This window comes from Atta cephalotes (genome assembly GCF_000143395.1).
Source record: "Atta cephalotes unplaced genomic scaffold scaffold00011, whole genome shotgun sequence".
NCBI classification, from domain to species: Eukaryota; Metazoa; Arthropoda; class Insecta; order Hymenoptera; family Formicidae; genus Atta; species Atta cephalotes.
In genome coordinates, this window is record NW_012130075.1 from 1,225,643 (window position 1) to 1,253,192 (window position 27,550).

At 32.2% G+C, this 27,550-nt stretch overlaps 2 protein-coding genes across 2 annotated transcripts in view; both read right to left on the reverse strand.

Annotated features, from left to right (window-relative positions):
- Window positions 1-1,524, reverse strand: part of LOC105627946 — a 21,737-nt gene extending 20,213 nt beyond the window's left edge. The window contains exon 1 of the mRNA XM_012209218.1: window positions 297-1,524. Within this exon, the coding sequence (XP_012064608.1) occupies window positions 297-1,524 (1,228 nt within the window). The remainder of the gene's footprint in view (window positions 1-296) is intronic.
- Window positions 1,525-11,961: 10,437 nt separating this feature from the next.
- Window positions 11,962-19,858, reverse strand: LOC105627947. The gene is made up of 8 exons (XM_012209219.1): window positions 19,075-19,858; window positions 18,221-18,406; window positions 13,633-13,709; window positions 13,272-13,375; window positions 13,095-13,194; window positions 12,688-12,900; window positions 12,220-12,333; window positions 11,962-12,117 (listed from the first exon to the last, which is right to left on the reverse strand). The coding sequence occupies exons 1-8, from the start codon at window positions 19,856-19,858 to the stop codon at window positions 11,962-11,964; spliced, it is 1,734 nt and encodes a 577-aa protein (XP_012064609.1).
- Between the last annotated feature and the right edge of the window lie 7,692 nt (window positions 19,859-27,550).

Consider the following 27,550-nt stretch of genomic DNA (forward strand, 5'->3'; position numbering starts at 1 on the left):
GTTATAATTTAAAATACTTAATAAGTAAAATAATTTTTCTCTCAGTATTGTCAAAAATTTTATTAATGTTATTAGATATGAATTTAAATATACTTTTTTTTTAGGTACAATGAAATTTTTTAAATAATGTCTTAAATTTTCTTCGATATAAAATTTGTTTTATTATCGCGAAATATATTTTTCTTTTCTATATATTTCATATAATAATTATCAAGAGCTGTAATAACATGATGATTCAATAACATGAAGTCATTCGAAACAACTATTGTGTTAATTAATTGCGTCAATCTACTCACCGGCCAAATCCGCGGGAAGTCTTGGGTATAACATGCCTGTCCGAGCAAACCACTCGAGCTGGAGTGGATGGATGTGATGCTGAGGATGAGGCCCTCCAGATTGGGGATGGCCGACCGGCTGACCCTCCTTGTGTATCGAGTGGAAGGCGCTACCGCCGGCCGGATGATAGTACAATCCTCCAGGATGAATGAGTGGTCCCGCGGGATGTAGTAGAAGGCCCTGATTCTGCCTGATCACCGCTGCACCCACGCCGTAAGGCCCGGATGCAAGACTCTGATGGCTTAGCACTCCGTTACTGGACGGATCCTCTGAACCGGGGGATATTGGAGGACTAGAAGCCGGACTACGACTTGCGTTGCTTCCGGGACTGGCGCTTCCAGTTCGCGTAGGGTCCACGTCAACCGACGTATCATCCTCGACGTTTTCGAGCCGGTCGTTCCGATAATTGCTGGTCCCCGTTTCAGGCCTGAACTGACTCCTTTGGACAGACATGCCGGAATCGCTGGAATGGAGACCAAGAACAGTCTCACGATTGGAGGAGTGTCTTTCTCGAGTTTCCAAACTGGGCGAATCAGATTCATGATGCTGAATGAAAGGATTTAAAGAGTTTCTCAAGGCGATTCTTTCTCCAGAGCATCTTATTGCGTTGGGAGATTCCCGTTCTTGAATGTTACCAAGATTCAGACTATCAGATTGGATACCGTGATTTCTGGAGAACGATTTTTGTTGATTTCGATCGGTCGACTGTTCTATCTCATTCTGCTTCGTAGCGCGACCTAGAAGTGCATCGATGCAGAAGGACGTTTTACCAATAGAGCTATTGTGTTGATTAGATGAGCTGAGGATGTAATTTTGCGGTGAGGACGTCCTTCCAGGAGAACTTTCTGGCTCGCGACAACGATTTGTCGCTATTTCATCGCTAAAACATTTTCTGGAAGAATTCTCCGAGTCCTGGAAAAAAACAGGACCCGTATGATCTTTAGGGAAACGTTTACTTCCGGTATCTTCATGATATCTGATTACTCTATCTTCCACGTCTGGTGATCTGGCACCCACGAAACGTACTTCTTCGAGCGATCTCACTCGACTGTCCAGCGGTGATCGGGCGTCCTCCGATCTGGGCGAAGATCCAGGATCTTGTAGTCTTTGTTGAAGGTTATAGAGATGTCGCGGATGCTGATGCAAGTCTTCTGAAACCATCTGCGCGTTGTAATGCATAGCTGCCATATCCTTGTGATCACTGTAGGTCTTTAACACATATTTTTTGATGTGATTTTTTATGTTCTTGCAATGTCAACACTATTGGAATTTAATTTAATTTAGTCACTTGAGCAATATAATGATTCGTGTTCTAATCACTGATTCAAATGAATTGTATATAAAAATGTTTAAAAAAACAATAACGACTGATTGAGCGGGATGTATCTATATACCAGGATGATCTTCAACGTCAACACTTGATGTAAACTAACTCTTAGTTATAACGAAGTCTTCATGCGACGATTGTAATTCCTTAAATCAATTGATTATAGATGATCTAGTAGGTGTAGTTGTGTAAATCTCAGCAACGTTTTGCACAATTTCGAACGTCATTACATGGCCATGTCATTGAAGCGATTATTAACTGATTCATTAGTTCGGTCATACGCACTTGATAGATCGATAATCGTCCTTCGCAACCGATCGATTCCGCGATTAAACGAGTCACAATCTTCACACGAAGCCGACGACACGAGCAAGCGGCTCGGCGTCGCGTCGCAAAGTGACGTCGCGAGTGACCGCGTGTCCGCCGAAAAAGCTTCTCCCACTAGATAGAATCGCTGCAGCTGGCTTTTGACTACGCCCACCGCGGGTCGGGCGTGTCCGAGCTACACACCCACAGATCCTTCGGCGGGGGTGAGATACAGCGAGATACTTCCATCGAGTGCAACGGGGATAGCAATGCCACCCTGGAGTTTCCCCCTCGACCAATCAGAGCTTGCGTGAAGGATCGGCGCGAGAGAGATATAGAAAGAGATGTGAAGAGACGCACGAAGGTTCTCCACGTGATCGTGGTAGTCTGAAGGAGAAGCAAATAGGCGTGAAAATGTGGCAAGGGTGCAAGCAGATGAACGATTCCGCGGCGTCTTCTTGGGGATTCTTGGTATCCGCGCGACGGGTATCAAGACTGTAATCGATATTATCGTGTCATTAATTTAACTGTGGCTCAAGTCTGATGGCCACCTACTGTAAGTTCGTAAGACTCAATTTGAAGAAAATGGTAAAACTATTTTATTTCTTTTGAACTATAATCTTTTTTTATTACATAATCCTTAACATGATGGTGAATGAGAATTATATTCCAGTCTACAAATTATTGTCTTAATATCTTTGATATTAGGAAAATAAAGGTAGAAACTGAGGTATTGAATTACGAGAGAGCAAATTATCCGTGAACCTCATTGGAAATTGATATATTTCTTTCATTCAATTAAACTTTTTTTTTATTAAATATCCTTTAGAACTTAACTTTTCGAATTATTTGAGTAAACTCCTTGGATTGATCCGTTTCTTATATTGTAAGTTTTCTCGTTTTCTATAAATAGTTTTCTATAAATAAATGCTAAATTACCGCGATTTTTTTTTCTTTTGTTTCTTGCATTTATCTTTTAACTTTCTATATTGATTTATTTTAAATTGGTTAATTATACATAAATTTATATGTGTATATACTATATTATTATATGTAATAATTATATGTAATAAAATATATATAATTTTGTTATATATAATTTTCAACGAATAGATATACACACATTTATAATCAAAATATTTTTTATCATAGCAATGATCGAAGTCATTGAGATTAATTATAGCGCATATCTGATTATCTGAAAAATATGTAATCAGAGATATGCGTATTAGTGAATATTCGTTTGGATAGCATCATGCAATAAAGTATTGTATCAATAATACGTGTTGCGTTATCAGATCCCTAATAGTCGTCTAATATCATCCCGCGTTTGCGAGTAATTGTTCCCCTTATCGGCTGTTTCTTACAACAATCGAACGAATAATTGATTATTAGTGAGATAACAATGCGTCTGGTTATAAATATTTCTTTAAATTTTAAAATGCTTTGTAATTACGATTATCATTCAACAATTGTATGGATTAACAAACAAAAAGAATCGTATTCTAAAATTAAAATACTTAAATTACATTAATCACAATAGAATAAAAATTAAGGATGTAAAATATTCTTAGGTTTCTGAACTATTATATTAAATATTTTATTTTATCGTATAAGTTTGACATAATAAAATACAAACACATTTTATAGATCATTATACATGTAATAGATATATATTTCTTTATTTGTCGGATAAAAATACTGTGTTCATATTGTTATCTTATATTCTAATCTTTTTTCCCCAAATATTAATTTTTTATAATTATTAAACGTACAGCATTTAAATACATATATATATATATATATATATATATATATATATACGTACATATACGCGACTATTATTTAGAATGCGATTATACATTTAAAACTTGAGGAAGATCCTTCAGCGATGCAAAAATTTATAATAATTCGATGTAGATGCGTGAAGATACTCATCGCGTCTAAATACTTGAGGCGTTTAACAATCGAAAAATGATGGATCACCCGATGTCGTCCGCTTCGTGGTCCCACCACGAACATTGTGCTTGGAAGGTAAATGGTTCGCTCTCCTCGTTTGCTCGTATGTAGCCAAATAAGAGACGAAAGAGTGTTTACTTAAGGGCCGAAGCACGTCCAGCACACTCACGGAATACTCGTTTTCACTCTCCTCTCGATACGTTTCTACGTACTCTCGTAATGTTATCGCATCAGTGTCGTGGACACACATGCTGTTTCCTTAGAATATATTTTGAAAGCTTAACACGGTGCACATGGCAGTAGTTCAACCTACTTTTCTAAGACTTCGAGAAAATTAAAAGAAAATTTTAAGAAAATTTAAATTTTTCCAAGTGTTTAAAAAAGGAGGTTAATCTGCTATATTCGCTGAATTCTTCATTTTATCGAATTTTCTGGAGGATAAAATGTAAAATTCTATTCTTATCTTAATTATTTTATCTCAAATTTATAATTTTATTTATTATTATAAAAAGTAAATTTAATTGTTAGAAGAAAAAATCCTAACGATATAAATTTAGATATTGATACGTTAGAAGAAATTTATGGTTTGTTGTAATTTATTTATATTAATACTTGACTTCTTGTTGTTATATATTTTTATTTATATATTTTTTATTATACTCACGTGTGCTTAATCTCATAAAAGTTATATAGTTGGACAACTATATAATTTTGCATATTCTTCTTATGTTTTAAAATATTTCTTCTTTATTGCAATATTTTAATTATAAACACATAAACTGTGATATGTAAAATGCGATGATCATGATTATCTTACAGTTACTGTCGTAACTATTTATATGAGTCCTTGGATATTAATGCATTCTACGCCATTGTCGATATATCAGGGTCCATGCAGGTAGCAAACATATATGTATATCATATTGTGGACCTCTGGTATATACAGAGGTAACTTTCTGTCACCCTCTTGCTACCGAGTAAACATAAAACGATTTTTAACCATCGATTATGCTCCGTCACGATAAGCGAGAATTCTCCGTATCGCCGTTCGAAAACAAATTCGTAAAACGTCTTTTACTCAAGAATGACTTTTAAAAACAAATTTGTGAGATCATATCTTTAAAAAATATTATACCATTCGAAAAATAATATTACTAAGTAATACGCAAACAAATCACATGTCTTATTAGCGATAAGTGCAATCTCATAATTATGTCATTAATTTAACATTTAAAAATTAATGAGTTCAGAGTTGAGGTATTTTTAAAAATATTAAAAATATTAAATTAAATTCATTTCGCGTAAGATATTTGAAAAGAATTAATATTTGTTTAAAAAAATTTTGTGTAAATGGCGATGATGTTCCTATTAAGTCGATTTATATACTTTGAACGATAAACGTAAACGTCGCGCGATTGTACAAAGTATAGATAACTATTCTCTCATTTGGTAATGCTGATTGGCAATCTATTAGATTTCGCGACTTTTTCGATAATCAAGAATTCAGAATAAATTAACGAGCTCAAGTATAAGTGCGAGAGAAAAGAAAGCACATAGAGTGTCACATTTGCGTCTCTCTTTGGCAAAAAATAATTAACAATTTGATAATACTTAATTCGCACTTCTTATCCAAAAGATAAGATTGCTGTTTCGATTAGCTATCGGTGTCCGCTGATAAGTCCTAATTGATGTCGCATTTTCACTTATCGCAATTTATATTTATGTAAATAAAAATTAAATATCGTTAATTGAATCATATCGATTTGCTCGTTTATCAGACTAATTCTTTGCTCATTTATATGTCACTAAAATAATACTTAGGATAGGGCACAAATTTTATATATTATCTATAATTTTATGAAATCAGTAAGTTAAAAGACTTGTTCACGTAATATTCTTGTTTTTATTAGCTAATATAATATAAACAAATAGTTTTCATATGGCAAAGGTTTTTCAATATTATTTTAAAATTGCGGAATGTATTATTGAATTTGTTTTTTCTCTCTCCTATTCGTGATAATTATAATTCAAATTTTATTGCAAATTAAAAAGAAATGAACGAATTGTCTTTCTGTGGTTATATTTTGTTAGAAACGTTTGCTATATATATTGTGGAAATTTTAAAGTTATATTGATTTCTTATCAAACTTTAATTTGATATTGTTTAACGCGATACGATGGTAATTATCGATACATCTGTTATTGATAAATGTGTGTGTATGATAATCTGGTAAAGTGTCATACGTCGATGTATCTCTCTAAATATTACATATGAAATTTTATAATTAAATCATGTTCATTTATATTATTTTTTGTTATAATTAGCATGATTACGTAAAACAATATTATACTTGATGCTGATAACAGAAATGCGTATGAATCACTGTAGGTTTGTTTATCAGACGGATTGCGCATGGCGATTTTATTAGTATAAATAGGTTAATGAAATGGCTATTTTATTACTGCGATAAATAAGCCATCATTGTCATTAACTACATCGCTCCACTTTAGATTAACGGATGATAATGGCAAATGAAACCATATAATTGATTTATAAGTTTTCCATTAAAGATACGAAATATGATCACATCTTGATATATTTCATTATCCTCTTTATCAGCTTGGATATGTAATTCGCACAGATATACACAATTTGTTCAATATAATTCAATTAATGAAAATCATTCATTGTTTTTACATAGACATTTTTTTATCATTCCACCTTACCTTTTTATCTATACGTTTATCACCTTGTTACATTAACTATATTATCGTACACGATACGGATACAATACATAAAAAATTTGGCCAGCATATAATTTTTAATAATCTTAATTATATACTTTCATCGAAACTTATGTAACAAGATTTCATAGAATAGATGTCTTCCATTACTCGTTTCTAGCTATCATTTCAAATGCGAAAATTAATCGCACGATTTCAATAATCAGTTCGGACGATAAGTTTTTCACGACGTCCGGAACAATTACGCGAGCTCCGTTCCGGAGGGTGCAATTATGCCGTTTAACGAATATCATGGCGTCTTTCGACTCGATGGCCCATCCTCCCTTATCCGGCGTTTGACCTCCTCTCCGTTCCCTACCCACCGCCTTACGTACTCCACCAGGGAAGTCCTATTCCGTAATTAGAATCTCCCAGCCCCCTAGGAGGCTTCGCGACCGACTTCGCCCCCTCACCGGCCATTACTTTTAATGGCGTTGTTAATGAAACTAGGTGTCGCCAAATTAACCTCCCATTCCAGCTGTGCTCAACCGTGAACGAAAGCGTTGCTCGGAAAGGCGTAATTAAATTTCTCTAATTATGTTGCCGTATGATTATCGCCGATAATAGACTGCTGCTTTGCAGATTATTTTTGACAGACTTTTCATATATAATTTGCAAAATATGATAAGAGAAGATTTCCAAGATTTTAAAGTGATACTTTTTGAGACTTTTATCTTAATTATTTTCAATAATAATTGATATGTATTCTGTATAAATACAAGAGAAATTTAAAACATTAAGTATTCATATTTATCTTATATAATTACGTATAACATATAATTTACATATCTTAGAAATAAATAATGCTTGCATTTATAGATAAAAAAGTGAGAGATAAATATGGACTATAATAATTAAAATAATAAAAAACAATTGTGATATTATCAAAATTAAACAATAATCTCATTTTAAAGCTCATATAGACAGATCTTAAATTCTCAAATTTAATTATATTTATTATATTTTATAAATGATCATTTGATTGAATGTTATAATTGTCGAGAATTCGTGATAGAAGAATAGTTCATAAAAATAAAATTTTAATCATTGAAAAATCTTGCTCTTTCTCTCACAATTTTTATCGCGTTGTAGTATTTCAGATCCATGATAACATGAGTTTCATAATTGGAGGAAATCTATTTGGTTTCGAAATGATTTTCTGCAACTACTTAGATTCTTCCAGACTTCATTTTTCGAGATTGTGCTTGAATTCGAGAGCGAGATGTTTACATCGGCGAAGTTTTACTGCACTTTTCATTCTCTTGAGAGATACGGAACAGTATTAAAAAGTATAAATGTTTTCGCGCGATACGGTGTAACACGACGAACAGTTTCGGAGGAACTTTTGCTTGTGGCTAACGTATTCGATCGCGGCCCGAAGGAGAATACAATCGGCAGGGCAGCTGGAGAGGGTTTGAAAACCACTGGTTCGGGCTGATTATCGCGGTAACCACCCCCCGAGCGCCAATTAATCTTAACTTTTACGGGGCAAACACTTTTCATTAAGCCCGCCTCTCCCGCCGGCGTCGGCGTTTCGTCGTCCTTTCGCCGCCATCCCTCCCTCGCTTCTCGCAGCCTCAGCTGCCCCCGCAAGTCCCCCCATTTTTCCTGCTCCTCCCCCTCCCTCATCGTCTCTCTACGCCGCTCATCCTCCTTCGGCTACGGTGAGGAACGGCAAGGAAAATGGCTCCCCAGACAAGCGTTTAATCTGGCTCTAATTAGCAACTTACCCTCCACCATTGCTCTCGCTTTCTCCCTCTTTCCACTTCCCCCCTTCTTGCATCGGGGTAGATGCGCTTCTCGCGCATTCTCTGTGACCAATCCCGTTCTCTTCCTGCTTCTGTCGAGAACAGGAGCGGATAAATACAGTTTGGATCCTAAAATGAAAGAGTTAAAACATACATTTCTTTTTTTTGTCTACCGATTAATCTCAAAAGTGCCAATTTCTCTTCTACTTTTTTATTTTTTAATTAATGGAATGTTTTAGTATAATTTATGAAATATAATTAAATATTGAAAAATACGCATTCAAAGAGATTAAAAACATTAATGATAATTTGAAACGAGATTAATTAAATTGACTTTGAAATTTTTATAAAATTATATCGAAAGTCTTTTTCAATTATATTTCTTTAAAAATATCTTAGCACATGTATATAATATTTCTTTATATTATCGGAGGCGCATATTGAGACTTTCGAGTTATCCTGCGTTGAGAATTTACAGGCAAATGGATAGATAGTATTCATTTTTGTAGATGGTCGATAACAGAAGGTAATTTATCGACGTTGAAACGAAAAACACGTTTACATACATGTATCTATAATCACGAGAAATTGAAGGAAACTGTTATATTTGTTGTAAATATAAATTTCTTCTACAAATCTTTGAAAAATATTAAAATAAATCGAAAAGTTTATCATAAATTAATAATAGCAAATGCATGAACTATGTTTGTTACAATAAAAGAAGAGTTTATTTGTAAAATTTGTTGAAAAATCGATGTAAAGGTATCAATACTAAAAAATTTATTGCAAACAAGATTTTCTACATATCTTTTTTCCTATGTTTTATTGTTGATTTTAACTTTTTCATATAATCTACTTAAAAAGAAATTTTAAAAAAGGATATCAATTATCGACGCACTGCTTGAAAAAAATCTGTTATAAATTAAAAAAAAAACCAAATGATGCACATATATTATTTGTAAAAGATTTGATCAATAACTGGCGCTAAATTTTCATTGTATTAATCTATTATCTAACTCAACTTAAATGATATGTACGCTGAAAAAAAAGTCTTAATTTTAAAGAACTATTTCTTTGTATACAAAAAGTTATTTCTTTGGATTAATGAAAATTTTTATGAAAATAAGATATTGTATAATAAGAAATTTTCATTGATCCAAAGAAATACATTTTTTTAATACGAGCAAAGAAATATTTCTTTGAAATTAAGATTTTTTTTCAGGTATTGTATTTTCAAGTTTTCATTAAAGAATAATTCTGTTTTAACTCAAATTAAAGTATCTATTTTTTTATTTTCCCTCCATTTAAAAAATATAAATATAAATATAAATATGAAATTTTAATGCATAACACAAACATATTTTTCTGTTTGGAGCAATTTTAATTTTATTGATTGTACCTTTTTTAATGATTTTTAATATATCTCATATTTTTTAATATTTTTTATTTTATAATGTTCAGGTATGATTAGTAAATATTACTTAAGATAGATAAAAATATTATTTTTCCCAAGAAATTTGCTCCTTGCAACCACCTTGCAATCGCCATTTTCTAATATTCTCAAAGAATCATCTTTTCTATTATGATTCTTTTATTTCACATTTAATCGCAGAATGCATGCTTGAAGCAGATAATCCAACTATGCATTCCTGTCGATAAAAGAAAAAATAAACGTTGAAATGGATGTGAAGAGTGATTGATAGAGATTCATATTTTTAACATAGAGCTTATTGAGCTAGATAACCAGATAACACAAAGGTAAATGAATTTTCAAATATAAATGGAAGAGACATAGATAAGCATTTCAAATGGAATGTATTTTGCAATCTCTTCAGAAGAAATTGCGATCTGGGCGCGAAATACTGCTTATGTTATAGACGATGCAAAGCTATCTTGTGAATCCCAATAAGTTTCTATTGACAAATGATAAGAAAATATTCCTCATATTTTGAAATATCTCGAATGCAAGAAGATACAACTGAACATCAAAAACGAAAATAATAGATTTCATAAATCTTATATTTTGAGTCAAAATAAATTTTTTAAATACATTCAAAATACTTATTATTTCCTGAATTCTTAAAACTTTATGTAACATAAATTAATATTAATAAAAAAATTATGTCAATAATTTACCGTATTAATTCTTACCGTATTATGTATAATTTGGTGTCTCATTCATACTATCAGGGATCACTAAAATCTCTTCGATTTTTCACCTCTTCAAAATAATTATAAAAAATCTCTAAAAATTTACCAACATACTTTCAACTTTCTAGAATAAATATTGACTCTTCATTTTAAATAAATAATAAAATGTAGGATAATCTATAATTACCGAAAGACTCATAAGCTGAAAAAAATGGCATTTGATTTAAAAAAATCATAATTTTTCATAATAAATGAATATAAAAAAATGACTGCAGAGTTTTGTATTGTGAAGTTATGAAAAAAAAAAAAATACTAGAACTTCAAATTCTACGAAAAGTTGAATTATTTGAATATAACTAATCTTCAGAAAGGACATATAGAAAAAATCGAATTAAAACGCATTTTTTTATTTTGTGTATAATATAATGTTTTTTTTAATGAAAAGAAATATAAAATGAAAAAAAACATATTTAAATAAATATGTAAAAGAAAAGTTTTACGTTTTGCAATCTATACATATGTAAGTATGATGTTGCTCACAAATAAATAATTTTTTTAGAAAGAAATTTTTTTAATGAAAACAAACATTCAGACATTGATTTAGAGTGAAAATAGAATACTTATAATGATTTTGACACAATTTTTATTTTCATAAAAAATTAACATCGTATACTCACAAGAGTTACTAATGTCTCACATCAACTTGAACTGCACGCCAGTTACAGGCAGATTGACAGCCGGGGTCGCGCACAGGTCCCCCCCATCACGAATTTTTTTTACGCAACAATAACAAGCGCCGAGTTAACTGAGCTTGCGAGAAACTTGCACGAACAAGAATCGTTCGGTCATTAGTTACTCATACGGTAAGGGTTAATAAGACGAATTCTTCTGAATTTGGAAACATCTTTTCGTTTTAATATATATATGTGTATGACAATAAATTATTTAATACGAGTAACAACAATAAAGCTTATAAGCTTAAATGATGTTTATATATTAAATATCTTCACTTATTACTACTAATTAGCATCTCAAGAACTTCACGTTGCTAATTAATCATTGGAATATAATACATCAATTGTAATTTTTGATTACTTTTTTATTCCTAGTTTCGGATATACTTAATGATCTTCATATAACAACGCTTTAAAAACCATTATGTTTTTTTTGGCACTTTCGAAAAAGAGTGCCTAATTCTTCATAATCGAGCACGATTGTAAAAGTCTTTAAAAGGATGATAAGAGCTTTGGTAACTTCACGTCTTTATTCACCTCTTTCTTCTTTTTGTGCTCCTTCTTTCTTTTTTCGGGTAAAACAATTCGTCCTTCGAAGGATTGAAGTTTCTCCGCTTTAGCTCATAACTTTATCGATCCAGGGCACGAATTTCTGGATATTGGTGTACACACCGGGTAGATGTTCGCGACCGCAACCGATGCCCCAGGAAACCAAACCGATCAGAACGTGTCTGCCTTCCACCGACATTGTGAGCGGTCCGCCAGAATCACCCTATTACAAGTCAAATTGTAAACAGTGTCCTAGTTGCACTTGTGTTTAGCTAATAGTGAATTAATCGAATATTTCTTGGTATATTCTATTTTGATTGATTACCTGACAAGAATCTCGTCCGCCTTGTCTATATCCCGCACAGAGAAATACGTCATGTATGGTTTCTCTTCTTCCGGCTGCTCTGAACCACTTCTGACATTTATCGTTCGGTATTACCTAAATAAAAATACATACATACACACACACACACACACACACACACACCATATATATATATATATATATATAATAAGTAATTATTTATTGTGTAGTTAAATAATATTACGAATATTATATGCATAGTAATAATTAATTAATGAATTTATCTATAGCAAATAAATTCTTCTTATACGACTTATATAGAATTAATTAACATAAAAGAAACAAATTAATATAAAATAGTCGCAAAAACAATTTACAGAATTGTATTGTATGGTACATTGCATATTATTTTTATTGCGCATATTTTGGCTGAAAAGACGAGTACAAGTTATCATCAAAGATGAGTACGTTGGTCGATAGTGCACTTACCTCAACGTCGACTTCTTGAAGAACGGATGGCGCCGAAGTTTGACCATGTCTGGTTCGTCCCCAACCAGCGACAGTTGCGGTTCGGCCGGAGAGCTTCAAATTCCTCGCCGGCAGGCAAACCGGGACGATGTGCTGTTTGAAAGCTACTATCCGGGACAGCTTCACCAAAGCCACATCATTTCGAAAGTCGGTAGGAGAATATTGCGGATGTATCTGTTGTTATTTTAGCGTAATTATTATTATTAAGTTATCATGCTTTATTGATTAAAGATATGCGTGATAAAATAAGTGAGTGTGTATTTTGAAATTTATTTTTTAATATTACGTTGCAACGCGGAATTCTTGGATATAATACTGTTGAATCAATAAAAAGTATTAAAAGTATTAAAAGTATTTAAAGGAAAAACCTCTTTTCTCTCGATATTAAATTCTTCATGGACAAGCCGTTCCGATTGGTCTCGAACGTCCCATTCCCCGAGTCGAACTTTCAAATTGCTATTTGGTGTTCTGACATAAAAATTGACATGCATATATCAATATATTTCTATTGTACTAAACTGTTGATAATAATTGCCAATACTAACGTCGCGACGCAGTGTGCCGCTGTGACCACCCATCGATTGTTCAGCAAGGCGCCGCCGCAAGACAGCTTCTTACTTTGTAAGAATCCTGACTTAAGAATAGCGGCCTGCAACAAAGAGAATATTTAGAGATCTATTTACAGCCGCGTTACATGAAATATGTATCCGAGTCCGCGTCACGGCTCGCGACCTTTAGAGAAGATTTAATAGATTATTTTCCTCCCTCTCCGCGCTAGGCGAATCGAGCAAATTGATGGCTCGTTCCCAATGAATAATGCAATAATGAAAGGAAGAGTGTGTCAATCGAGAGATATGTTTACAATTAAGGAGAGGAGAGGAGAAAATTGTACAAGAAGGATCTTACCTGCCACGGATGGCTACCGAAACTAGATGAGTGTCCACCTACGATCCTATTGCTCCTCGTATAGAGCTCGCCACAGCCTGAAATATCATCTATGTTAGCTATTGCAAGATCTCATCTACGCGTTCAAGTGAAAATGTTCGATGTGTTGGTGATAACATACGATAACACGTGATGATGCAAAAGTGATTTGGGGATCAATACATGATCGAAGAGATAATGTTTGTGCGTGTCATAGAGGAGAAAATAAAACTGCGATGCAGAAGATAAGCTCACACTAAAAATTTATTAACTGATACTTTCTATAATTATCTGCAATTAAACTGGTACCTAAGTGTCTACTTTAAGATTCTTCGCGCTTTAGTGAAAGACTGAAAGCAGAAAATAGACATGGTACATAGTGTAGAAAGTTTGCGCGACTTTAGGAACTCTGTTTATTACCGCAGATTATAGAGATACATTATCTACAATTAATCGTTGCGAAACTTTCTTAGTGATTTTGCTTAAGATAGGAGAAGATATGAATATGAGGTGTTCATTACATAATTACACACGTGAAATTAATCATTTTACATTAAATTTTTAATTTCATTTTTATATTTAACGTGTAATCTAATATATACATTGTGTAGTAAATAAAATTACTACTTAATTATTGTAGTTATTGTAGTATTATTGTAGTAAATTAAATAATATTACGAATATTATATGCATAGTAATAATTAATTATATGAAGTTATCTATGGCAAATAAATTCTTCTTATACGACTTATAGAATTAATTAACATAAAAGAAACAAATTAATTTATATACATATAATACATAGCTATACGATTAAAAATTATACATTTTCGTTGTAAAATTAAGACCAATTTTGATATTCTAAAATATTCTGTCTCATATTCCTATCTTGTATTTCAATGTTTAAAAGAAAAGAGGACGATTAAAATATAATTTTCTTCTTTGTTCCATATTGCTTCATACAATTATCCAGTTCTTCTTTTATCCTTTTTGTTTTTCATTTTTTCTGTTTTATCTCTCGTTCTCGGCCAACCATTTTTATTTTAATATTCTCTCATTTTTTTTCTTCAAATTCAATTTCTCAATTGTTTTCCGGCAACACTTTGTGCAAAAAAATGTGCGATGTGATGATGAAAGCATATTTGTGCGGTTTCCATGCGAAACATTGTATGCATGTTTAAATACTGTCTCCGTTATTGGGGATACTGTAGATCAATTTTATTATTATTAACCGGTATATTTAATAATAAATATTTTGTATCGTCTCGTCATTCATCTTATGAAATTCGTCCAGTTCGTCTCGTATATTTCATACTGATTTCCATCGAAACTGTAATTCTTTATATTTTTTAAAATCAGCATTTTCATTCTCGACATGAATAAATTAAATCTGATATCTGATATGAAGATTAATAATTATCTGTTGATATTTGTTGGTCACACACTTATAATATAATCCAGATGATTAGAATAAATGGGTGTCTTTTCAATCGATCGCAAGTCAACATTGAACGAGTATATTCAAATCAATAATTAAGTTATCAATAGTTAAGCATTTAAGAGATTCGCCAGTTCTCAATATTGCAAATAAAATTGATAGTAATAAACATAAAAAGCATAAGGTTGACAAGGTAGAAGGTCGACAGTCGAAGCGATATAAATTTTAACCGTAAGGAATACAATTTCGAGGTGAGCTCAATTTCCCATACTACAGAGACACGGCAGGATTCTTGCGTGTCTGTAATCTTTGGAATCTGAACTCACCGAGGTTTTTCAGTGAGTCCTCCGACTCGTGCGCTTGACACATATCATGCGACACTCGGTGCAATAATCTATCATTCTCATGCGATTACCACGGTATCTGGAGTAGTCCATGGCATTGGACGAGTCCTCGATTGGGTCACTAGAAGCGGCGGGCGGATAGCCGCTGTTGTACTCGTCCTGTGGATAATCCTGAACTGTGTGATACGGACGAGTGGTGAACGTCGGTCGGTCATGGCCGACTGCGAGATCGTTCGGCCGATTATGATTCCAAATCGCGTAAGATGAATCGTAATGGTTGGTTGGATTACTGACACCATCCATATACGTGGGCCGATGGGTCTCTTGGCTGTGCGAGGGCCTATTAGGCCTAATCGCGCTGCCGTAAATGTGCACGTCGTCATCCACGTGTGGCTGTTGGTGCCCGAGATTTAGGGTAAACGCTGGGCAATGTAACGATGTCGCTATTAGCTATTCGGAATCACTCGCGTTGTGGCTGTGCGGCCAAATTTAAGGATGTATACGTCATATTTCAAAACATTATCAAAAATATAAAAAATTCATATTATTTTATTATACGTTTAAATATCTGTATAAAATTTTATCTTTGAAAAATTTGGTTTAAAGTTATTTAATGTTTTGTTTACTTTGATTCTTTGTAAAATCGCGTTTTATAATACTTTATAATACTTATTTGCAAATTTGATAAAGTAGAAGTACGAATTAATCAAATTTTTTATGTATATATTAATAAAATGTACTATGTACATTAATAAAAATTTATTTGGATTACTTACGTTCAAAAATTATTCACTTAAAACTACAAAATATAGTCATTTCGCTCCATAAAGCCATTGTAGGCGAAATTATTTATTGTTTTATTTTTTGCATTATGATTTCAAAACATATTCATAGCAATTTTGGAGCTAATTTAACTGTTTAATTATTGATTTTTTTATCTGATTCTTTGGTTGATACTTTTAGTCGAAATTACAGTCTTAAGTCCGATAACATTATGATTATTATAATTATGCTTTATTATTAGCTGATATTTTGATCACTGCAGTTAAAGAATTAAAGAATTTAGAATAAATTCAATTTAGTCAATTTAGAATAAATTTATTCGAGAAATAAATACCTATAGAAAATTATTATGATACTAATAATATTATAATAATAGTAATATTTTTCTTCACTTTTATTATTTTCTCTAATTGTTCATTGCAACCAGGAAACACAATCGGAGTATTCATTATGTAATTTTGTCTCTAGGACGGAAATGTGAAAAGTGAAAATTTTTATCATTGAAGTTAATGGAGAAATTTTTCACTTTTTATGTTTCCGCCTTAAGGAAAAAGTTACGTGATCGGTACTTAGACAAAACCATGTACTGTAAAATATATAATGAGGTAAGGAATATACGTATAATATAATATATAATGAGAAAGAAAGAAAGAAAGATGAAAGCAAATGTAAAAGAATAAAAATGTCATAAGAAAATATAATACAATTTATAATTGTCTTGTTCGGTGACATCGTTTCTTCGCCTGTTTCTATTTGTGCCATTGTATTGATAGTTACGCGGTTACGGTAAGCGACTTGCTGAAAGCACGCTCGCGTAAAGTTCTCCGGGCGTGCAACGCGATGCCGTCGCGTAAACTAGGTGTGAATAACTGTATTTGAAAGTGCTGGCCGTACTGTCGCATCGTTGGTACGCGAGCGACATACTAGCTGGACGCTGTTGGTTGTGTAATTTCGGATGTCGGATAGAAATCAGGTTACTTCCAGCCGGTGTCTCCTTTCAGTTCACGATTCTCAACCTTCTCGCGATCTAATCTCATCTTAATCCCTAACGTTAATTTAAAAAAGTAACGTTACATCTCCTACTCTTTTAGTATCATTTGAGTTCTCTTTGCGCTTCTTCACTAAATATGATTCGAATCTCTCTTATACTACATGCAGAGAGTATACATCGAATGCGTTATTTTATCGTAATCGTCACGAGATTTGACTGTTTGACCATAAAATTTAAAAGCGTTTACGGAAATTCCTCTCGAGCAAATGACGCTAACAGCGCGATATAATCTCGAAGTCTCGGTTCAGAAACTCAGTTTAGTGACATTGGAGAACACGAACCATCTTTCAGGATGTCGCAAATTTACAGCGGCATGACGATAGATAAAAGGACTTCACGAGTTAATTGAGAGACACACATCGTTGAATTAAAAACTCTTTCTTCCTTGAGAAAAACATACGATGTATTTTCATTGTCTCCTCCATCCTTAAATAGTGGATTAACCCTATTGTTTGCTTGAATATACTACGCGAGTATACGTTTAGATTAATATAATTAAAGTGTTTCAAAAAATAAAACATTTTTACAGAAGTAAGATCTTCTACATTAACTTACAAAGTTATTAGAGAAAAATTTTTTTAAATAAAATATTAATAAGTTACATTAATTAAACTTGACATATGGATCTATGAAGTTAGCACGATATCCTAAATTAATAAAAAAGAATGACAGTTCCAATAGCATTTTTCATAGTTCTACATAAAAATAAAAGATTCCACATTTTTTTATACTAAATTTTTATAAAAAATTAGCACACCATATTTTCAATTTTGATTTTTTTAGTGCAGAACTCTTTTTTATTTTTATAAAGAAAAAACTGTTACTGGCATTATATTTTATATATTAAGAGTGTCGTGCTAACTTTACAGACTAGATCCACGCATATTTTAATATACATATTATATATATATATTTGGAATATATATAGTTTTACTTTAGTGCGAGAAAACTTACTGGCATTCTGTAACAGACCCACAGTCGGTCGCGGTACTTTTTCGGGTATATCTTGGTCGTCCACGCAGCAGCTCCATATTAAACCTCCGGAACATAAATCGAGTGGTCGACCACCATTAAAAACACAGCTAAGGCTGAGGCCGCACTCAAACCTCGCACCTTTGTACTTGCACGTTTGCGGTATCACTGAAATAAATTCCACATATCAATTAATATCTACGTATATAGATTGTCGCACGTTTACCGATTACTTTAATAGTAATATTAAATTGTTAATTTATTATTAATGGATTATTTTAATAATGTATGTAAATAATATGAAATAGATGAGAAACGATTAATAAGTAGGAATTTTGACTAAAAAATAATTTAGTCAAGAATTTGTTTTGCAATAAAAAAACATAAAATGAATGTCTGTTGTGATATCGATGTATTTGTTTATTTATTATCACGCGATTGTAATTTTAATTGCGCTAAATAAATACACTCTTTCGCATTTAGCGCGTCTTCTTTTGAAGATCCAATATTAATTGTTATGAAATGAATTCCGTCGTTTTAATATGTCCAATTGCATTAATAATTTATTGTGATAACGTATTTTGTCAATACTAGAAAATCTGTGATATTCCAGTATCTCATTTTACAAACTCTTGAAAGTAGATACAAAATATTATCTGTCTCCCTATATTCTTTTTACTTATTCATTCAATCAAATAATTTATTTGATTCATAATTTATGGTCTTATACTTTTCAACAATTTACGAAATTCACTTTCAGGATATATTTTATTTAGTTAACAGCACTTCTAATTTTTTTTATATCCTATTTTTGTCCCATTTTAAATCCTACATACTTCTACCCAACATCTCCATAAGACCGCTCTGGAGATTGGAGTTATGTCCTCGATGATCATTGGTGTAGTTTCGCTTCTTCCTGAGTGTCTCCACTAGCAAGGCACCTTGCTGCTGACTGGTCAACTTCCTCCCTTTGCCCTGTCGATGTCCGTCTACCATTTCATCGTGCACTCCATTTAATCTCTTTCGTTTGATTTCATTCAATACTTCTTGAATATTTATTTCCTCTTTCTCATCGTTTTGCAGGTCCTTTTCGAATACTTCCTGCCCGCTCCAATCCATCTCTTCTGTATTATGATTCAAAAAATGATCTTGAGTATCTTCAGAGAACATAGAATTCTTTGGGTGATCTGTGTTCTCCAATATGGCGTCAGTGGTTCCATCACCGCCGTACGGAAAATTCGAAAAGTACTGATATTGTTCGACCTTGGACGGTATGCCTATCACGTTTTTCAGGTTGCTCTCAATGGCTCGATTTTCACGCGTGAGATCTTGTCTTATTCTGGAAGCTTCGGGTTTCCAGAGATCGTGAGGCTCATTCGAATCGTCGGCCATCGCGAATCTTCTCGGTGAATTTTGAAGAACATTGTCCTCGCGCCGATTTAACCTTCTCGATGGATATATATCGGACCGCTGTAGACGAGATTCTTTAACTTTGATCGGTATGATCGATCGGCTTGCAGTTGCAATTTTACAATCCTCTCTGTGTTTCCATGAATAAGTGTCATGGTGATCGAAAGCACTCGCCACGGTGATCAGAAACACTCCAAGCACGATCTTCATGATCGACTTTAACTTCCGCTTGTCACTTCGAGGATACCTTGCGCATCATCGTGATCTCACTGCACACACTTGAAAGTTATAAGGGGCGCACTACAGTGAGGATAATTTACGAACGATCCATTTCCTTCTCCATTAACTACGATCGATGAAGAACAGTATAGAGATCTCACAATTGAAGACTAATTTCTCCGAAATTATTGGAAGAGAAACTTGACTTAGTTGGAAGCTGTAAGTCAAGTTTCTCTTATGAGATTCGACTAGTTGAAATTTCACTTGCAAAAACAATTGAAGAATTAATTGGCACACCATTAATTTCTTTGAAAAGTTAACTTCTTGTTCTTTTCTCATGTGAACAATAAACTTTCAACTTTGAACAAAATCTTAGAATGCACTTGATTAGATTTGGTTACTGATTAATCTTGGATTGCAAATCCTTAATCTTGAACGTGGTAAATGTAATTCATGATCGAATTTCTTTCACAATTTCTCTCACTTCGTTGAAGGCTTTCGCGAGGGTCACGGTATTTCGAACAACTTTGGAATCCCAAAGCACTGTGTAAGCACCACCATTTTGATATCACTATTTTCTCTTGCAATAGTTTCGATTTATCGTGGAAAATTTTCTACAGAAGGTGATAGCAGACGCAGCCTCCTCTTGAAGACCGCTGACGCGTATACTATCAAGAGACAATGTCAAAGGTTGAAGGCACCTTATGACACTTCACCGGAGTGACGGTAAGAAACTGTGACGATACACCTTCTGCACGTGGACTGGCTTAAACCGATGTCTCACGAGTCTCGATCTAAGAAGGCGTCCACTGCTTTCACCGGCATCAGCTTTCCCGCAACAGCGTTGTCCCTTGGTCTCACATTGGTTCCCCACCTTTACCAGAACATATCGTCGTGTTGTGTCTTATTTTCCATTTCTTTCTTCGTTGAATTATTATGTCGCCGTGAAATTATCGTACTCTGAATAGCTGGAAAATTTTGTCAAGATTCGGTCCAGTCGCCTCGTGAAGACGGAAAACCAAGATAATTATTTCTATACTATATTCTTTGTGTGTTGAATCGTTTAAGTTATTTTGTTTTATCACTCTATTGCTATATATTCAAATTCGGATTGTGTTTCAAAAAAATTATGTTTCAAAAGAAATTATAAATTTTTATTATAATATTATTTATATAAACTTCTCACTGTTATTTTGTTGATTTAATTTCTTCACTAAGATTTTTTTGATAGTTCTCATTAAGTTTTAGTAAACACAGACTTATTAAAAATAAAAAAATTCTATAGCATAAGAGTTTTATCATAAATAAAATATAAGAGAATATGATTTCGAAAAATCAGCGCTATGATGAAGATTTCGTGACCCAATTTTATCGCTTCACTGACAGCAGTTTTACTTTGATAAATAAAATCTAGATCGATTCGAAGTATTCATGGAGTATCTTATTAAATTTACTTAAAAAAGAGTAAATAGTGATTAATATTCAGACTAATATCTTTCATGAATGCGAATCTTTATTTTTAATAAAAATTAAGTAGAATTTAAATTGTGCTGCTAAATTTCTTATCAAAGATTGAATTAAATCGAATTAAAATTCGGAAACTTTACTCGTGTAATTCCATAATTCAATTAGGAAGTCAGAAGGATTAAGTATCGTTTTTTATAAAAGGAAAGATATCATCTCCAAACACTCATAACAATAGAGAAGAGGTGCGCTGAGGTCGCAGTGAAAACTGAGCTTCCGTGCGCTTCATTATAAATATTCTTGTAGAAAGTAAGCGTCGGTAAGTGGCCTTTCAAGTATGATTCCGATTTCGTCTTTCTTGTTAACTCGGTTGTAAATCTTTCGTGCTTTGCTCACATTTATGGAAAATTATTATAATCGCAATATTTTTTTGTTGAGAATAGTTGAGAATAGTTGCATTAAATAAATAGTTATATGTATATTGAACAAAATATCGTTCTATATTGTATAATATAATTATATATTGAAAAAAATATTGTTCTAATAGAATCCTTTTTCTAATTTTTTAAAAATTTGTCTTTAAAAATATTCTTGCAACAATAAATATTTAATTAGGGCTACTGAGAACTATAGCGCGGTAATCAAATTACTACAGCACAAATTACTACACAAACATACTTTAAAATTAATAATTCATTTGAATTTTATCTTGAAGATGACCCCAAAGTAAAATAACTCGGAAACGTTTTTCAGATAAATTTTAACGAGTTGTGAAAAACGATTCATTACTTTTTAACTAACTGTAACTGTAACTTCAGAATCGGTAATTTATAACAGTAACTAATTATTTTGTAAAAAAGAATATAACTGTAATTAGTTATTTTTATAAAGTAAACTTTCTCATTCCTGTCTATCCATCAAAGAGAAATGATTTACTGAATTTACACTTTATTTTAAATTAATTTGTTTATAATTACTATAATACATGCAATGACTTTGAAATCAAATTGTTTAGAACAGATAAAGATATATTGCTTTGATTGTATAAGTATATCCGGCTAACCGGTTTGTCATCTTAAAATCTTTTCTTTCGATATCTATCATTTCATCGAGATCTTACCATTCCATACAATTACGTTCACATAGCTGAATCATCCTTATCACATGCTATTCAATTGTTAACTGAAATTGTTTTAAGGGGATAATAGATATCAAAATGTCAGCATTATTCAGCGTTTGATGTAGAGATATTATCTGATGACACATGACAATTAAACGTAGATACTTGAATTGTATTATTGTTTAAATCATGTAATCATAAATAAAGACAGAAAGTAGAGATTCTTTCGACGAAATCATGAAAAATTAATTAATTTTAAGTGAATTTTTTAAAAGTAATCTTTAAAATTCATTTTAATCTCTGTTTATTTTTAATATATTATAATATAAGCTGAATATAATATTTTTAATATAATATAATACAACTTACATTCAAGTTCATCGAAAAATCTCATCTGTCCGAGCGAATCGATTGCATTTTCGATATTTTCTTCTTTCTCTGGTTGACCTAAAAAAAAAATTCAATCAAATTTTTCTCCTATAGTAAAGGATCATTTTTAAAGATATCGAAAAATATTATATTATTATATCTATTTACCAAACTTTCTCAGAAATCGGTTGTTCCTTCTTTTGTTAGCGAGACAACTTGTATCGGCGATCAGAAGTAGCGAGATAAGCGCTCCGGCTTTGAGAACAGTCATTTCTCTCTTCGGCCGTCAGCGATGATCATGCGATTCACTGTCGTTCGCTAAACATGTTCACGACGTCGTCATGAATCTTTCTTAATCTGGCGCCATATCATTTTGTCACGTTCCTCATGATTTCACTTTGAAGTTCGTCTCGTCAATAGTTCTATTAAAAATCCAAAAAGATCCCTGGATGTGCTCTTTTTATTTCACACGCTTTTTCAAGTTGCAATTGAATGTGGTAAAATTTGTTCGCGAATTGTTAAAGCTCTCACTTTACACTCGCGGACACTCCATTTAATCGAACGATTACGAAGAATTCAAAGGGGACTTGATGATACGAATCTCGCTGGAAAGTGTTAATTGCTGAAATTGTAAAAGACTCTGTCTTTTAAAACATGATCGTATTTTAAAAAGTATTTTTGTGACAATTTTTCGAGCACATTATGTTATAATCTCTGTGTCGTTATTTATTTCATTAAAAATTTATTTATACTACGACAATGTTATCTCGAGCTGAGAATCAGTAAATTCGTTACTTGCGTTACACTTGATTAGTGCATACTAAGCTGCTATATATGAAATTAGCAAAGTTAATATTATATAAATATTTTAAACGATTAAATATCTAATAATGACATTTCGTTATTTATATATAACAAAATATATTGTTATTTCATTGTTCAATTCACATTCAAAGTTGATTATATTATATTTAGATGCTTTATGAAGCAACACTTTTAATACGTACTAATTCAGTGTAATACGAGTGACTGAAGGGGTTAATGGAATACGTTCGGAATTTCATAATTCTATCATCTTTTGACACAATTCTTTCTTTTAGATTAATTATTAAATTTAAGGATTTTAAGGTCGAAAGTCAATAATATATGAGTTTCGTTTTCGCTTTTTATGATTTCTGTAATTACGCATGTCCCCGTAGAAACAAGTTGCATGCTGATTAAACTAATAATTAAACTAATTATAATTATGCAAAATATGATGCAAGCATCATATTTTGATGTTATGTGCCACGTCAAAGGGTTAATCGCAGACATTCTGATTTTCCCGTCGATTTCGAAGCCTTTGCCCACATTCTTGATCAGTTCCTTCACATTGTGAGCGCATTCACGTTAGCGTGTCCAAAGACGTTCACGTACAGTCCGGTACAAAAGTAGGACACGAAACCAGGCCACCGAGACAAGTGGCACGCCTTTTAGCTTCGTAACGTTCGGCCGGTTTACATGCGAGACCGTGTCCGCGTGGCGATGTACTCTTCTCCTCCTCCTTTCCCCTCTCTTTTGGTTATTAGTGAAAGTTAGCCGGTAACTTTCGACTTTGACAACGACAACGATTCATCATAGGAAATGCAGAATGAAAAAAGGGGGCTTAGAGCACTAGGACTCAATTCCTCAGCTCATGATTAATTCTTTAAGAATTTGAAAAGGACGAGAAAATAAGTTGAACTTCGGTTAAGAATTATAATCATGAACTGTGGAACTGGACCTATATCGTATTTAAGAACATTACTTTGAAGAGGTATCTTCCAATTCTCCATAAATATTAAATACTTCACACAATAGAGTGATAAAAATTTATAAATAAATAATTAATAATGATAGATATGTTTTTTTTTTCTAAAAATTAGTCCATTTAATTTTCTATCTTATTAGTATTAAGCTTCATGATTATAAAAATGAGTGAATTTATAGAAAAATCTATTTTTCCGTAGAAATATTGCGGAATTAAATTATGCTCGTGCAGCAGTTCTATTTCGTGAAATAGAAGCTTTACTCTAAAATGAACTTCGACTATTTCGTTTAGACATGCGGCGAATTGAAGACGAAGGAAAGAGTGAAATATCACTTTCAACTATCGTGCTGCAAGTTACGAGTTAAAACCGTATACGAGCACGCTATTGTTTTTGATTGCTCGACTTTCTTTGCGCTTCTTCTGTATTAAGTAAAGTAAAAAATAAACAAGTGAGCTCATGTGCACGTCTGACACACATTCGTGTAATTTAAATGTATCCTGTTAATTGTTATGCTTCCACAATTAGTCTGCTCTTGTTTACATTTTTTCCAGATTTTAGATATATTATTCAATAAAATATATATTTATATTTAATATATAATTATATTACTTATAATTATATTACTTATTATAATTATATTACTTATTTATTACAATAACGACACAAGTCGGAGAAATTTTCCAGAAAATAAGTTTTAATATTAAAATTTTTTGAATCATTAAAATTTTCCAATTTTAATTTCGAAATGCAATTTTGAATTGTAATAATTGATTATAGAAGAATAAAAGTGTGTATTTTTAAAGTATGTTTTTCTTTTTTTCCTTATGTTTTCATTTTTTTTACTAGCATCCAAAAAATTATAATTTTTTAATTATGTCGTTGTGTAGTAAATGAGCGATATGTTATATGTATACATAATACGGATGTATTTATTTAGATAAGTAATGGAAAATTGGATATACTTATTTAGATAAACAATGTATATTTCTAAAAGATATATTATTTAATTTATATAGATATATTATTTAAGTCATTTAAACGTAAAACTGTAAATTCTCGGTCGACGACTATCGAACTGTTCCGAAAAGAGAAAAATTGTAGTGAGACACATGTTTACGAAAGGCATATCAAGGAATTAGAAATGAATGCTTTTACAAACGAGCGAGCAAGTATTGTTGCAACGGTTTTTGTATGTGTCGCAGCGATGGCATCGATCGTCACGTTCTAAAGAATCGAAAGCACGTGCAGCGATCCAATTCGACAGTCTCACCTGGATTTCTATCAAGATCAAGGTTGAAGGCTAGTTTGAGATCTCTCTCGTTGGATCACATTCGCAAGATATGACATTCGCAAGAGAGATGCGAAAGTGCGAAAGTCATATTTTTTTCCAATTTTATCGGATTATCGTTTATCACAGTTAAAATGATAATCACTGGCGTTATTTACTATAAATATTAGAAAAGGTAATAAAAATAATAAATCTATTCGTGTTACTTGCACTTTTTGCACTAAAAATCTCCATTTTCTCTCTCATCCAAATATATTTATTTCGTTTTAAGCGTAAAATTTTTTGGGAATTTCAAATAACACAAAGAAATTATATAAATGTAGATGTATTAAACATTTATCATCTAAAGAAATTAAAAATTGAAGATTAAATTAAATATCAGTAAATAAGAAGTTTTATCTGTACATGATATTTGATTTAAAATGAAGCTTTATAATTCATTAATTAATGAAGCTTTACAAATTTTTATTTTTAAAAAGTGAACATTAATTTGCAATTTATTAACAAAGAATAAAATAGATTGTAAATATCTTTTTCTATCTTCTATCTTCGTATTTCTACCTTTTTAAATATATACGTGTATTATCGATATTGTACAATTATACACTTGCGCTTGAATACCCGATTACTTTGCGGAAATACACACTTTCGGGACTTTCGGGATGAATTCACCTCATGAATATGTCTTTGTTAATGCGAAGTAGTTGTAATGTTAATTCGAAATTTGATTGTCTGAGAAATTCGCGCGGTAGAACTCATATATCACGATTTGTGGTCACGTTCGACGGATCAATGAATAGAGCACCGCGACACGCGGTTAACTACTGATGAGGAACAGAAATATCAGCATCTGAGACCACTCTCTTTGACCTGTTCTCACTCTCTCCAGATGGATCCAAGGCGACCAAAGCGTTCCTTTTCTATCTAGCCAGTGAAATTACGACGAAGTGTAATAAGAGTCTTTTACATCCGTTCCTTTCGGATAAAAAGCGTTCGACGGAACTCATCACTTTCTAACTAGATCTTTTTCCTCATTGTTTTTTTACCTAGCACATTAACAAGTTTTTATATGCTTTTTCTCTATAATTAATGTCTTTTTAATCGTAAATTATTTAATTGTAAATTTATTTAATTTAATATATTTATTTAATTGAAAATTCAATGTTCTTTAATTTTTCCTATTTCTTTTTGTTTGATTGTTTTATTTCTGAATCGTGAACATTTAAAGTTTAATTTGTTCTTTTATATTTTATTTTTGTATTTCTTAAAAATCACTGTGTGTTCCATGAATTATAATTGTAATTTTAATTATCCATTCTTACGCATTTGGCATAGATCTGTTCTTAGCGAGACGCTACTTATGGTAATATATGTAAACTATATCGCTATTGTTCGATTCACTATCCGTAAGCTTAGTAATCCCGAAACTTACTTTCACAAACGGCCCACAATCGCGAAGGACAACCTGTTTTTTTTTCCGCGCGAAATTTCACTTTGATTGAAATATTGTCACGTAGAGATTATTTCTTAATCGACACGACGATACGCGGTTTTCTATAACTGCTTATTTACGCAGTGAGTAATTATAATGTTCTTGCGAAGATGATAAACGGAAGGAAAATTTCTTTTTCTGATATCTGGAATATATTCCA